General features: G+C 34.5%; 2 protein-coding genes across 6 annotated transcripts in view; one reads left to right on the plus strand and one right to left on the minus strand.

Moving 5' to 3' along the window:
- The window catches only part of LNO1 (Nuclear pore complex protein), a 28,131-nt gene extending 20,700 nt beyond the window's left edge, over window positions 1-7,431 (plus strand). For 4 of the 5 annotated variants that reach the window (XM_089724542.1, XM_089724544.1, XM_089724546.1 and 1 more), the window contains 6 exons: window positions 1,470-1,603; window positions 1,694-1,818; window positions 2,093-2,426; window positions 4,530-4,728; window positions 4,817-6,937; window positions 7,028-7,431. In XM_089724542.1, the coding sequence (XP_089580668.1) occupies window positions 1,470-1,603; window positions 1,694-1,818; window positions 2,093-2,426; window positions 4,530-4,728; window positions 4,817-6,937; window positions 7,028-7,143 (3,029 nt within the window). In that variant the 3' untranslated portion in view covers window positions 7,144-7,431. The remainder of the gene's footprint in view (window positions 1-1,469; window positions 1,604-1,693; window positions 1,819-2,092; window positions 2,427-4,529; window positions 4,729-4,816; window positions 6,938-7,027) is intronic. The other variant, XM_089724543.1, reaches the window with a different exon arrangement.
- Window positions 7,432-8,622: 1,191 nt separating this feature from the next.
- Window positions 8,623-12,589, minus strand: LOC105641001 (chromosome-associated kinesin). The gene is made up of 8 exons (XM_012225440.4): window positions 12,366-12,589; window positions 12,108-12,174; window positions 11,699-11,776; window positions 10,954-11,006; window positions 10,611-10,747; window positions 10,456-10,520; window positions 9,062-9,120; window positions 8,623-8,944 (listed from the first exon to the last, which is right to left on the minus strand). The coding sequence occupies exons 1-8, from the start codon at window positions 12,495-12,497 to the stop codon at window positions 8,855-8,857; spliced, it is 681 nt and encodes a 226-aa protein (XP_012080830.1). The 5' UTR covers window positions 12,498-12,589; the 3' UTR covers window positions 8,623-8,854.
- Window positions 12,590-15,768: the final 3,179 nt, after the last annotated feature.

The raw sequence follows: 15,768 nt of genomic DNA on the forward strand, positions 1-15,768 counted from the left end.
ATAATTTTATAAGCTCAGGCCTGAGCTTAACCTGGTTAAATTTTTTTTTCTGGTATGAGTTTGTCCTTGAACTCCTTTTTGCCCTCAATTCTATTTTATAAAATGGTACAGAAGAGCTAAAGGAACTAATATTTTTAATTGTTTAGTCTGTATCTTTATTGGAATAAGCCTTTAGATAACGCATTTATCGATACAAATACAATAACCACAACAACAACTAAGCCTTAATCCCAAACTAGTTAGGTTAGCTATGTAAATCATTTGTCATTTTGTCCGCTTGAGTCCGTAATAAAAAGATATAAGCAAAGCATTCATATACACACACAAACACACACACATGTATACATATATATGTGTATGTATACATACACACACACACAAATATATAAGAAAACGAAAAAATAGATAGATAAGTGAGAATAAATAAATAGGCATAGGCAGACAATAGCAAAGGAGCCTTAATCCTAGATTAATAGCGATATACTATATGAATCTTTTATCTCCATTCGGTTAGATCCTTATTAATACCAGGAGACCATATATCTTTCACTATCACTTCTCTCCATGTGGTTTTAGGTCTAATTTATTGATACAAATACAATGAACTAATTTATCTACATTTAGCAAACATAATTGCCAAAAGTATGACAAAAAATGAGTTTGAACTATATACAAACATGTCATTCTATTAAGCATTATACAATTGCAATTAAATAGGTCTACAGTAAACACATTATTACACATTATTAGTGTATATATATGTATATATATTGGAAGAGTAGTGAGCTAGAAGTTCCTCAAGAACTGAAAAAATAAAGCAGAATTATGGAGAAAAGTGCAACAGCTGTTGTTCGTGATGACTTGGAGAATTACAAATGCCCTTTGGTTTACTGGTATGCTAGGATTTTGCTTGGTGATGGAAATTGCATAGTTGCTGTTTTATAAAATCTATGAAATTTGACAAATCTGCAAAAGTTTACATCTGCTTGTGCCAGCTCATATGATGGTTGTTTTTCTTTTTTTTTTTTTTTTTAGATGTCTGTGGTTGCTGTACGCCAAATGCATTCAAATTGTTGTAAAATTTTCATCCTTCTCCCACCTCCCACCACCCATCCAATCTCTCTTTCTCCACACTGACGCAAGAACACTATACATGTGTCAACTTATGTGAACATGGTACTTGATGATGGATAGGGACATTCTAAAAGCAATGTTATCTGAGGTTTGGTTTGGTTGAATGATGCTCGTAATGCATTTTTTTACATACCAAACCTTTGTTTTATGCTCTCTCTGTGCAGTTGGAAAGATGTTTTGTTGAGGTTATTGAAAGCTGCTGTTTGTTTGGTTTCAGCTTCTCATTTGTTAAATTTGCATTTCATTTCTCACTCTAAAATTGTAATTTTATGGTTTGAAGTTATCAACTATATAATGCTTTTGTGTGCCAAATTTATTGTTCATCTGGCTTTCAGTTTTGGCAAGGAAAATATATATGGAAGGCATTGTTAAGCAAGCCTCTGATAGCTGTTATTGGGAACTCTGGAATCGCCAAAAGTTGAGTTCTGAACTTGAGCTGAAGAGGCGTCATATATTAAAATTAAATCAGGTTGATCTTTAGTTGCCTGTAACATGCTAGATCAGTCCAATCTGAAATTGACAAATTCATTTAATTGTTCTCTCTTTTTTGCAATTGAAGGTTTTGACCAATCAGTTAATTGAATTGGAGAGGCACTTCAATAACCTTGAGCTCCACAAGTTTGGTGAAAATGGAGGGGTCCTTACAGGTCGGAGAGTTTCTCAAAGCAGACATGGGTCTTCAAGGTGTAATAAATGATCAGATTTCCATTTCAAGTTTTCTCACTCTTTGGGCATAAAATAATACCAGTAAATTAAAGAGGAAAAAAAAAAACACCATTTCACAAATTGGTATGATTTCAGAAAGTATCTTGTTAGGTGGTTAGTATTTCCTGAAATATAATGTACTTGTACAGTTGTCTAAATTACAATCCAGTCGATGTACAAGGGAATTTAGTTATATAGTGGTTGCCGGCCAATTTAAATTTCTAACTTTTTTGAAAATTGTTCAAATTTGCAGACAAATTCAGTCCTTGCATAGTTTATATAACACAACAAATTCACAGCTAGCAGCTGCCGAGCAACTTTCAGAAAGCCTCTCAAGACAAATGGCCGTACTGAGTGTAGAATCACCCATAAAAACAAGGAATGTGAAAAAGGAACTCTTTGAAACAATTGGTATCCCATATGAACCTAATTTCTGCTCCCCTGATGCAACAAGTATTGGTGATTCCCCTTCATTGAAGAAAAATTTACTTTCTCCGGGTTCTGCTGCTACCAGAAGGCGCCAATCAAGTGCTATGAAGAGTTCTGATTCAGAAACTGCAAGGAGAAGAAGAGACTCACTGGGTCAGGCAAGTTTGTTTTAAATTGCTTCTGATTTTGGTTCCTCCTTAGGTTGCAATTTCTGTAGGTAATTCTAAGGTCAATTTTTTATTTTACTTGTTTATGAAGCAAGTTTGTGTTGGATAGCAAGCTTTGGCTAAAATTATGGAATAGATATGCTATAGATTGACGAAGTAATTTCAACACTTATTGCTTAAGCACTGTCTAGATGGATTATTCTGCTTTGTTTATCATTTGCTAAATTCTGCATCAGATGTGTTTTATACTTTCTATATGTTGATAGAAAAATATTGTAGTTGTATTTCTTGTGTCTCATCAATCGATTACATAGGTCTATATATAAGGAATTCCTATGCTACCTAGCTATTTAGGAATACAAATCATAAACTAATTAGGAATCTAACTCCTAATAGAACTCTATTTACAACTAATCCTTAACACTCCCCCTCAAGTTGGAGCATAGATGTTAATCATGCTCAACTTGTTACAAACTACTACTTTCAGCAAAGCACAATACCATACTCAGCAACTGTACCCACTTCATTATAGCAATATAGAATCCCAAACCAAATAGTAGCAGCAGAATTAAGACAACACATTTAGGTTGTCGAAACAAATCTCACTGAACCAGAAAACAACTCACAGGGTTGTTTCAAGCTTCCATAATCAATGCCTCAAAGAGGAAGCCCAGTCCGCATATATTCAGAAACGCAGCAAAGGAAAATTTGGCAAACGGAGCACACCACTGAAGGCCAAGAACACCATGCAACTCACTGGGGTTGCACTGCTCTCTATAAAGGAGAAGGTTCAAAAGCAGAATACCTGTAACTGCAGCAAAGGTGCAGTACTAAACCCTCAGCAAATTAAAGCAACAATAGTAGCAGAAGCAGCAAACAAACCTATTGAATAAGCCCAAGAATGACAATGCAACTCACTGGGTTGCATGTCTCTCTTCAAGTCAATACCAGAGAGAGGAACCGGAGTGAAAAAGACCGCTGGACATGCGCCAGCAGCGTGAACCAGAGCAGGAAGAAAGAGGTGGCGAGTGGTGGCCATTCACTTGGAATCCGGCGACCGGATTCTAGGGAGTCGCTAATCGGCGGCTGGAGAATATCCTAGGGTGGGCGGTCAGGCAAAATACTAACCCTAGAAAGGCTTCCTAGGGTGGCAGTGGCTTCTCGTAAGGGAAGTTTCGGGAAATTTCCTTTTTTTTTTTTTTTTTTTTTTTTGTGAATGGAAGGCTCTGATACCATGTTGATAGAAAAATATTGTAGTTGTATTTCTTGTGTCTCATCAATCGATTATATAGGTCTATATATAAGGAATTCCTATGCTACCTAGCTATTTAGGAATACAAATCATAAACTAATTAGGAATCTAACTCCTAATAGAACTCTATTTACAACTAATCCTTAACACTATAAAGTAAAAATTTCCCCTACAAGTTTAAGCTTTGGAGGTTAAATGGTACTTTAATATGATATTGTGTCCCATTAATCAGGTCCAAGTCATTTCATGTTTGAATCCTTAGATTACTTAATTCATGTAATTCAATTTTCAGGTTTAGTCCATGATTATCCTAGTTGGCTTTTGCTAGCGAGTATTTTGAAGAATAAACTTGCAAGCTTATGATTTTAGGTTAGCTGGTTCTAGAATAACCAGGCTAGGCTCATTGTTGTGGGATGCAGCTGAAAGTTCTCTTTTTAACATAATTTATCAATATCGTAATAAAGGTGAGTTGAATTGGTTATTTTAGAATGACATGGAAAAACATTTTTTGCCATTTGCTTGCTGCTGACTTCTGATAATCTCCCCATATTGTGTGAATAGTAATATAGGTTTGACAACTTGAATCCTTTAACCAGGTTAATTCTGGAAAATTCCAGTCAATTATAGTGCTCACCTGCCTTCTTTTAAATCTGATGCATTGTGTGATGAAAGCATCACTTTTGAAACCAATAGATTGCTTTTTTTGGGTTTTCTCTAACATCTAAGTTCAATACTTTCAACTTTCAAGTAATCATTTGGAGGGACTCTCTACTTATACCCATCGATGCTGATACTTCTTGTATAAATATTTATGTGTGTTATTTCTTCTGAACTTGCTGTAGAGCTGGGCTAGTTTTGAGCCATCAAAAACGACTGTAAAGAGGGTACTTTTGCAAGAAAGCGAAAAGACAAGTCTGAATAAATTATCCTTCATGGATAGGCAACATCTTGGCCCCTCCGTGCTGGATAGTAGCTCGGCGGTCAGTCACCCAACAAACCTGACATCTCCTTCAACTTTCATGTACCCATCTGGAAACAAAGGTGAGTTGGGAATCACCATTAATAAAGATATCTTTGTGTACATTCGTACAATAGCTTTATAACTTATTCATTTTGTTATTTTCAACAGGTACTCAGTATGTGTTTCCAAAACAGGCCTTCGATAGTGGAACAGCTCCATCGAAATTGCTTAATAACTCTTTGAGGCCTCCCATGTTGCAAAGTGATAATGCTTTGTTGCCATCAATTTCAGCATCCCAAGCACGGCCCATGACAGGGCAAAACCTTGCAAAGGAATCTAGCAATATCACTGCACATAAATCAACTGGTAGGGTTTCTTCTGTTGGGAATTCTGATTCTAGGTTGATTAATGAGAACCATTCCATTCAGCAATCTGAAACTAGCCTACTTAAAAAATCTTCAGTCTCAATGGAATTAGCTGCAGAGACACCTGCGTTGACGAAGAAACCAAGTGAAATCCTTAGTTACAATATGAAGGGGACTGTGGATACAAGTTCAATGACTGAAACTTTGAATCATGTACCGACAAGTACAAAAGGATTTGACACTTCATTTTCTCTTCTAAACACTGCAGATGTTCCCTCCCATCCTGGCAAAGTTGTGCAGTTCAACGCTGCAGCCAGCAAAACCCAGCCTAGTGAAAAAACACCACTTTCTCAAGCATTCTCAACATCTCTTTCAGTTTCTTCAATGTCACTTTCATTTTCATCTCCAGTGATGACCCCATCGGCAAGCATTGCACCCGCTGCATCTAGTTCATCTTCGACAACGTCCTTGTCAAATGCAACACCAATTGGCAAGCCTTTTGTTAGTTCTAAAGATAATATTGATGCTAATCAAAAAGTGTCTTTAACATCCCAGTCATCGGTTTCTTCAGTTTTTCCTTCTGGTTCCTTATCTTTTCAGGCTTCCAAATCATTGTCCCCCTTGCACACTGCAGCTCCAGTTTCTGAGTCTTATAAAATGGAGCTTCGATCTGGTACTGGAAAAATCTCACCTCCTGTAAATCCAACACATTCACCTTCAGTCTCAGAGTCCCTTAAAACAGAGGTTCAGCTACCTACTAGTGACACATCACTTTCTATTATCCCAGCTCCACCACCTCCAACTTCAGAATCTCCTAAACCAGGGCTTCAATCTCCTGCAGAAAAAACTTCACCTTCAGCAAATCAAACTTCTCCTTTGACTTTGGAGTCTCTTAAAACACAGCTACAACCTTCCAAAGACAAACTTAGCTCAAGAACAGAAGTGGATACTGGTAAAGCAGCTCCACTGGCACAACCTGAACCTCCTGCATTTAGTTTGAAGCTTGACCCTCCAGTGTCATCTGCTCGCACAACTGAAATGGTAACTCAGTTGGAATCAGGAAGTCAATCCAGTTTGAACATGGCAGGTGCTGCATACAGTATACCACAGAATGTTCAGCCTAAACAGCCATCTGATGTGCAGAATCTTTTTGGGGCAGCACTGGCTTCTGATAGTGCCACAAGTGGAAAGAATGCAAATTTGGAAATTACAGTTACTGAAGAGGATGAAATGGAAGAGGAGGCTCCAGAGACTAGCTGCATAAATGAAATTAGTTTGGGGGGCATTGGAGGTTTAGGTCTAGGCTCAAACCCTAGCTCGACTGCTGCCAGAACAAATCCATTTGGTGTTTCATTTGGTAGTAATATAGGAACAACTGGAGCGAGCTCTTCTTTCACTATGACCGTACCTAGTGGAGAACTTTTTCGGCCTGCATCATTCAACTTTTCTAACTTCTCTCCGCAGCCGTCTCAACCATCTCCACCAGCAAATCTTGGTGCATTCTCAGGTGGTTTTGGTGCTACAGCAACTTCTCAAGCTCCTGCACCACGTGGGTTTGGCCAGCCTTCACAGATTGGAGCAGGACAAGCAGCACTTGGTTCAGTCCTTGGTTCTTTTGGGCAGTCAAGACAAATTGGCTCTGGTTTTCCTGGTGGATTTGCTAGTACTAGCTCAATGGGTGGCCTTTCAAGTGCTGCTACAGGTGGTGGCTTTGCTCATGTTGCTCCTACTGGTGGTGGCTTTGCTGGTTTGGCCTCAGGTGGTGGGGGGTTTGCTAATTTGGCCTCTGGTGGAGGGGGTTTTGCTGGTATGGCTTCAACTGGTGGGGGCTTTGGTGGCTTGGGTTCAGCTGGCGGAGGGTTTCCAGCTGCTGCGCCTGGTGGTGGTGGTGGTGGTTTTGCTGGAGCTGCTTCCAGTGGTGGAGGTAACGTTATTTTGACTGCAGTTTCCTCTTTGTTTGGTTTTGTACTTGCTGATTTTATTTATTTATTTATTTTTATCCAAATTTACTCAGGTGGATTTGGGGCTTTCAATAGCCAGCAGCAGGGAGCTGGTGGTTTCTCAGCATTCGGTGGGAATGCTGGAGCAACTGGGAAACCTCCTGAATTATTCACACAAATGAGAAAATAGGCTTTGATAATTTTCTGTTTTGAATCAAAATAATCATCTGATTTAACGTTTTGAAAGTTGGTGTTGCAAGTTAGAGTTAAAGCATGGTTTTGCATAATCACGCCAGGTGATGTCTTAGGAACAGTGTTGCTGTGCTGTCCAACAATTCTAGAAAAGGGTAGGGTAGCTAGATCCCTAATCAAATGACTTGAAACACATCATCCAATCCATTATGCTCCCTCATCTTGCATATAGAACAATTCTTTCTGAGGGTGGTTCGACTATTTAGTTTTAACATTGGATTTTAAATTTAGTTGAATTATTTGTTAATAAGTACTTAAAAAGTAGTTTATTTATAACAATTAAAAAATATTATATTAATTAGAAAGGTAAAGGTCATTAGGTTTATTAAAAGTTGGTATCTACATTTTTTAAAATTATGAGGATAATTATAATCTTTTATTTAATTAAAGAGTAATTTTAAAATGAGTATCTAATTACTCCCTTTGTTTTTTTTTTTTTTTATTTATAGAAAATTTTCATTTAGGGTGTTCTTTTTATATATAGAAATTTATTTAAAATGGAAACTTTGGGAAAGATGCAATTGTTCAATTGTGCACGGTTAGCAAGAGAAAGTGACTGACAAAAAAAAGGTTGGGCGTTTAATACTCGTGTTTCCAAAGTAAAAGTAAATGACTATTTTGTTATAGAATAGTAAACTATTTAAGAGTTAATTAATATGCTCATATTAAAAATATGGTGCTCATATTAAAAAAATATATTTGACACATCCTTTAACCTGTAGAAATATAAGTAGTTTAAACGTACTCTATTTATAAATATGTGCTTATTTTTCATATCTGTCTTTTTTCGAAAACTCCTTTTGAGTCAAATAAGTAATTAAAGTTTAACAGTTGAAAAGTAGTATGTGTATTTTCAAAATATGTGTCCGAATTGATTGGAATGCCATTAAGATCAAATAAAGCTGTTTAATGCAACTACATATTATAGATTTAGTTGAAATTTATACGCAACCATAATGTAGAGGTTGAGAATGACTGTTGTAGTAACCAAAAATTTTGGCTCTAAATTTTTATTAAATTTGGATGCATATTATTTAAATCGCTACATTTTCTGTTTTCTCTAAATAAAGAGGGAGTATAAATAAAAATATATCATACAAACTTTTGAGAGACTATTTCACAAATGATTTTCTACTTAAAAGGCTGTTTAATCAACTTATGAGCCAAATCAAACTCTAAATCTCCCAAATTAAAAGCAAATTGAGGGCTTCCTTCTTTTCTCCCACTTGAAATTGAAAACGCTAGTCTCTAAAGATGATATCTTTCCTACCGAGTCCCAGAAATATAATATATATACTAGGTAAATTTGGAAAACTAGGAATGATCAATTGCGTCTAATAAATGGAAAAAAAAAAAAAATTTCAGAGTTCATCGGATGCAATCAAAGGTATATTCATCCAAGAACTAATGCTCCTGCTTTCTTTCTCAAAGGATAATATTATTGAATGGGATAAGATTAGTTAATTAGTCTGACCAAGGTAAAATTCAGGCGTTCCTGTAATTCTGATTTTGGGCAAGGTAAAATTCCATCTTCCCTCATCTTTAACATGCTCTGCTCTGGCGCAGAACACCAGTGAATGGACTTAAAAGAGAGAGAGAAACAAAATACAAATGCGCAAAAGATGTAGTATCAAGATCACTTTATGCTATCAAACAGGAACCCCTAGTTCAGAAATCTTCATTATCCGTTTGTCCAGCGCAGTCCTGTGCTGCTTCAAACCTGATGCCATAGAAGCAACCTAATCGATGCAAGAGAGAGAGAGAGAGAGAGAGAGAGAGAGAGAGAGAGAGTGCACCTTCAATAAGCTTAGCAATTGAAAGAACATCTAATATCACCAAAGATACATTTGACTTACCTCAGCTCGAAGTTTCAAAGCCTCCCTACCAGAGATTTCTCGTAGCCCATCCATCAAATCTAACACAAGCAAAACAAGATGCGATCATCAGTGCAATAATTTCTTTCAGAGAACAGGCTGGAGTTTTCACATGTGTAATGCGTTGATAAATTCATAGAGTTTACAAGTGCAGAATACTTTAAGTTTATATTCGGAAGCCCTATCAAGGTCGCCCGTGGCTAATAGTTAACAAGCCACCAAAGAAAACATAGACCTTGCCTATATTCTATTGTGATACTTTCATTGTAAAATCCCAATCCCAAGCACTCCATAACTGGCCATAAACAAAACTTTGTCATTCATAGAACAGGAAATAGCGAAGCTGAAGAATTGTTTAATGCAGAGGCGGCGCCACAGCTTATGTTGACCCCACTGAAATTAAAACATATATAGGTTTAAATTTTTAAAAATTTGGAAAAGTACTTAATAGTTTTTTACACAATTGAACCCACTAAACACCATTGTAAACTTTATTGCATGTGGGTGATTTTAGGATCTTGTCTTAAGTTTTGTTAAATAAAATATCTAATTTGAAAACTTTATAACCTTATCAAATAATTAAAATACTATAAATATATGAAAAGATTCAAAATTATTCATAAATCTTTATTTCATTCCTTTAAATAGTGTATCCTTAATTTTTCAAAATTATTGATAGTTCAAAACTAATTTATGGCATATAATTAGTTATAATTCATTAAATTTTTTCAATTTCTTTGGAACAAAAAAGTGTAAAATATTAATATTAACAATATTACTGATTTGCTAGTATTATTATTGTTATTTATGTAATTTTAATTTTTTAGAGTAGATATATGCTTTTAAATTTCCATTAATAAACTATTATTATTTTTTTCTATGAAGACTAGATCTTATTTCAAGGCAAGTTTAAAGGGAAAAAAAATTTCTTATTCATAATTATAGTTGTAAATTATTGAAATAATGACCCCACTAGAAAATATTTCTAGCCCTGCCACTACTTCAATGCTATGTTTTCTAAGGGAACCTAAAGTGAAAAATATTTGAATTTGATTCTTTTTACTACAAATTTATTAGGTTCATATTCTTTTGTTGGATTGAATCAAGGATGGTGATTAGATTCATGAATGTTAGAGAAGACTGACTTACAAATGAATTTGTAATACCACTAAATAGAACATAAACACTATTATTTGGTTGAAGAATATTTTTGCTTTTTTCAATTACTATTAAATTCCAAATCATTTTTATCATTCAAACTAAAATCTCAAAGTAAAATTCTTGATTTTCAAAATTTCTATTAAAAAGAAACAAGAAGTTGAAATAAAAGGCATATCAATGACAACAAGGTAAATAAGACAACATCTAGCATGTACCTGCAACTTGGTTTTCAACCTTGTAAACTGATTTGGCAAGACGTTGAATTTGACTTCCAGAATCCCTGTAGATATCACTCTTTGAGTAAAAAAAAAAAAAAAATTGATAGGTAACAAATTATAGTAGAATGCTAATGAACATAAAATCACTTTACAAGAGCTCAGTAAGGCCATGTTTCATATCCTTTTCAGCATAAGATGCCCTTTCAAGTAGTTTTCTGCTCTCATTCTTCATTAAATCTACAGAGAGGGTCAACTCTTTTAAATTCTTTTCAGCTTTAAGAAATTTTGCCTGAAAATATAAGAATAGATGACCACATATTAGAGATAAAAGCCTCAGGCTTAATAATAATTTGTCACATAAAAACTTGGATTAGAGGATTTAGAATTTCTACATTAGAGAAATTGACTTGGCAGTTCATGTGCATATAAACAACATAACTCACAAATGCACAGGACTGTAAGCTCAGTAGAAAGGACATTGAATAGATCACTTACCTCCTCACTCTGAAGTCGACCAAATGTTTGACGAAACAAAAGCCTCCTCGGGCCTGTAACCAGATCCTTATATCAGACTATGAGTTCCAGTAAACATAAAATGTACAGGTAAAATTAATATCCTTTTCAGCAATTAGATAGATATAATTTCATTTTAGTAGTAAGAAAAGAAGGAAAGAAAAACGCAAGGACATTGACTCAAATATTTTGCTAAATAAACATATGCATGGGATATCCAATTGAAGAATCAGGACTCAACAAGTGTCCTCAAATATTTGGGGGAGGTTATAGTGCAAATAAGAAATATCATATATTATTATATTATGGTTCCTAAATTATCCAATCAAGCCTACGGGTAACAAAACAAATGCAGGTTACTTATGATGACGGTGCACAGCTTATTTGTGGTTTGTATTTGTCAAAAAGACCAGTCTTAAACAAGCCTCCTAATTTGCCTCCTGCCAGCAATTTTCCCTTACAGGCCCAAGTTCCCATTTAGTGCAATGCTAATGCAACTATGCCTTAGTCACCTAACCAAACCTTTTTATATGGATCACCACTTTGATTACATATTAACAATGCAACATTAAATTGCACAAATTATAAAATCAGCAAGATCAGGAACAAATAACTCTGATGTAAAAATAATGCCTACAAATTTGGCTAGGAGCTAAAGAGCTTGTATCTGGATCCTCTCCGAAGAAATCCAAGTTTTATCCTAACATAAAAGTGAGTTTATCCATACCTCTCATAAGAAGAAGACCAGCAGTTACAGCAACACCAACAGTCTCAACTGGATGTTCCCTTGCACTCATCAACTCCTCTGAACATGAAATTTACCAAGATAGTCATGTATTTGGTTGAAGTCATTAGTTTCAATCCCTTAAAAAATGTTTTATTTCACTAACGAAACCTATTAGTTATCCCAAGCTGAAGAATGTATTAATTCCTGATGGGTGATTTCCCACAGTTTGAATAAACCACCAACAACTCTGTTCATAGGGTTGCTACACTTAGTGTGATGGAAGCAGAATTCTTTTTGTGGTTGACAACCTAATCCACTCCAATTAACTTGCCAAAAATTTAAAAAACAAATTTGAATAAGAAACCAAGAAAACAAATTTAAATGCACACAGATATATAGAATTTATCACCTTTAATTTTGTTAACAAAAGCATCTTCATAAGTTTTGAACTGGGAAACAGCTCGTGGCAGATGATCCTGTTAAGTTTTAGAACATATAGAATAATCAACTATTTATTTCTATTCATAAAATACAATATCATCAGAAAGGGTAACAACCAGAAGCTGAAATTGAAATAAATTGATATGAGATAATCAATCACCCAATCTGTTTTTAGATAAAAAAAAAAAAAAAAAAAAAAAAAAAAAAAAAAAAAGAAGAGAATTACCTGTAAGGAGCGAAGATGGAAAGATGAATTTTGTTGAAAAGAACAAGCAGACCGAATAGCAGAGTCTTTGGATTGAATGACAGTACGTTGCAGATCTTCTACCCAATTTTCGCTTCCCTTTCCTTCTGCCATTTTCAATGTTTCCGCTAGCTGCTTCTTTTTCTTCTTTACCAATTCCTTCGAATAAACATGTGCTCTCTGCTCCTACTCCGTCGTCGGCTAGAGATTACCCTTTTTACTTCTATTCTATTATTATTTTTACTTTTTTCTGAAAAGTAATTTTTTTTTTTTTGTTTTTTTATTGAAAGTAAAATTTGATAAGTTAATATCTATTTTTTTTAATTAGTGATAAGAAATTTGAAATATTATATTTCAGTAGTTTTAGCTTAGCTATTTTTTATCGTTACAATAAAGTGGAAAAAGAATAATAATTAAGGAAAAACAAGACAAAATCCTCTAATTTCGTCTAAACTATTTTTTTTTAATTCAAACTAATTTTTAGACCAATTAACATAAAATTGATACTATTAAATATTAATTCAAATAAAGGTGTTTCTGCCCATTCATGGTAAAAAAAATAAATGGAAGAATTAGTAATTTAAAAAAAATACGGCAATAAAATAATTTATTTTTAAAATGATAAAATAACTTAGTTAATTTTTACAAGATAAAGGATAAAATTAGTAAGTTTTCTTGTATATAAACACGAACCATAGAAAGAAATAAAGGCAATGACACATTTTTTTACGTAACAATACATTCTTAAAAAAAAACGAAATAGGATGCACCATGAAATATTGGCACGAATTCTTCAATTAAACATCGGTAAAAACTTATCTAGATTGAGCCCATACCCACTAACTGATCAAATTAATGAAATTAAGGATTATTATTAAAACAAGAGTGTTTCTAATTATACACTTAAGAAAAAAAAAAGAATATTTTTTAAAAAATCCTTAATTTTATCATTTTAGTCCATAAATAAGATTACGGCATATTCTGGGAAAGTACTTTCCATTAAAAATAGAAAAAATTACTATTACAATCTTTATATACATCGTAATATAACTACTCTATCCCTTTTTTTCTAGAAATATTTTTTAAAGTCTACAACTTTTGAAATAGTTAATTAATAAGTTCTTCCATTCAATTTTATGCTCTTTTATCGTTGGTACAATTAGAAAATCATTGGTAGAAGGAGAGAGATTAAAATTTTATTACTTAAGTATCATTAAGAATTATCTCCATCGCAACCTTAGCTAGTCTATCCTCTCTCTAATCTCTTGCCCTTCTCTCTCTCAAAATCCTAAGCCAAATCAGTACTGCACATCCTCAGTTTTGTTTCCCAGAAGAGGGATCTTATGAGAGCTACACTCCATGTTAGAATTTCCTTTATCTTCTTCAGCCATCTTTTCTTCCGGGGCTTTTTCCCACTGTATAAAATCCAGGGCCAACAATGATACCTTCAACTACACTGTAGTGATGAAATCCAACCAAATAAAATGTTATTGCCTTCACAAGCTTCGAAAGAAAAAACAAAATTGAAGTAAATGAAAATAGATTCTATGGGATTATAGAATCTGAATCAACTAATACTGTTCTCTTCCATAAATGTGATTATGCGATAAGTTATAATTTTCTTCATTTATCCCGCAAAGAACACTATAATTTCGTATTCTTTTCCTTTTCTTAAAAAAAAAAGGAAAAGAAAAAGAAATTGTGTCGAGAGGCCATGGAAAGTCACAATAGGTGGTTTAGACATGACAGTGTAGAGAGGCCCTTTCAAGCGAAACGCCCACGCATGAACTAGATTGCAAAGTGATACTGAATATAGTACAACAATAAGTCACTGAAAAAATCTAACAAAGAACCTGCATGAAAAGGGGACAGAACTGTTGAATGTTGACTTAGTAGCTATGGTGAAGGCCGTTGGAAGATTAGATAATTATTTGTTATTCTGTTGCTATTTTTAAGGAATAATTTAATATGCTTATCATATCAGATATGCATAATAAGTTTGCTTATTTTTCTGAAGTTTTCTGTTTTTAGAGTCTATAAATACTTCTGTAATAGTGTTTCAATATAATAAAAAAGCCTTCACATGTTTATAAATTTTGTTGTTTAAGATCCTTTTTGAATTACTCTTAGTTTCTGAGACACATATCTAACATTGTGGTATCAGAGCCAATATCTTATAGGACCTGTGAAATTGAGTGAACCAAAATCAAACCCAAACACCAACCCGTGAGATGGAGGGAGAGTCTAGTTATGGTTCAATTACTCCTCCAATATTTGATGGAGTTAAATACAAAGTCTGGGCTATTAGGATGGAAACTCATCTCAAAGCTTATGATCTGTGGGAGGCTGTGGAAGAAGATTATGAAGTTCCACCACTTGGAGATAACCCAACAATGATTCAGATCAAAAGTCACAAAGAGAAGGTGACAAGAAAAGCTAAAGCCATGAATTGTTTGTTTTCTGCTGTTTCACCCTCGATTCTCAGCAGAATTATGCAAAAGAAATCTGCCGCAGAAATTTGGAAATATCTTGAAAAGGAGTATAAAGGAAATGAAAAGTTAGATAATATGCAAGTCATGAATTTATTTCGTGATTTTGAAACACAAAGGATGAAAGAATCAGAAACTGCAAAAGAGTATGCCGATAGACTTCTCGATATTGCAAATAAGGTGAGACTTTTTGGCAAAGAATTTTCTGATGAACGAATTATTCAAAAAATTCTAGTCACATTACCTGAAAAATATGAAGCAACGATCTCATCTTTGGAAAATTCTAAAGATCTGTCAAGTATTACCTTGGCAGAACTCTTAAATCCTTTACAGGCTCTAGAGCAAAGAAAGCTTATGAGGAATGAAGTTTCTGTAGAAGGTGCTTATCAAGCAAGTTCACGAATTAAAGAAGGGAAACTGACACAGAGGACAAGAAATGCCAAAAATTATCCACCATGTCCGCATTGTAAGAAAACAAATCATCCTCAACAAAGGTGTTGGTGGAGACCAGATATTAAATGCCATAAATGTGGTCAGTTGGGACACATCGAAAGAGTATGCAAAGGACAGCAGCAAGAAGAGGTTGAGGCTAAGGCTGTTGTTGATGAAAACCAGGAGGAGCACTTATTTGTGGCGTCATGTGTTGCTACAGACAACTCTGAAGGATGGCTTATAGACAGCGGCTGCACGAACCACATGACCTATGATCGGGAATTATTTAAAGAGCTTGACACAACCGTCATCACCAAAGTCAGAATTGGAAATGGTGAACGTATTGCTGCAAGAGGCAAAGGAACTGTGTCAATAGATAGCCTATCAGGTCAGAAACTTATTTCTGAAGTTTTATTTGTTCCTGATATTGATCGAAACTTGTTAAGTGTTGGGCAGCTGCTAGA

Source organism: Jatropha curcas, chromosome 7 (assembly GCF_041381405.1).
Source record: "Jatropha curcas cultivar XTBG-Jc1 chromosome 7, XTBG_Jcur_1.0, whole genome shotgun sequence".
Classification (NCBI taxonomy): domain Eukaryota; kingdom Viridiplantae; phylum Streptophyta; class Magnoliopsida; order Malpighiales; family Euphorbiaceae; genus Jatropha; species Jatropha curcas.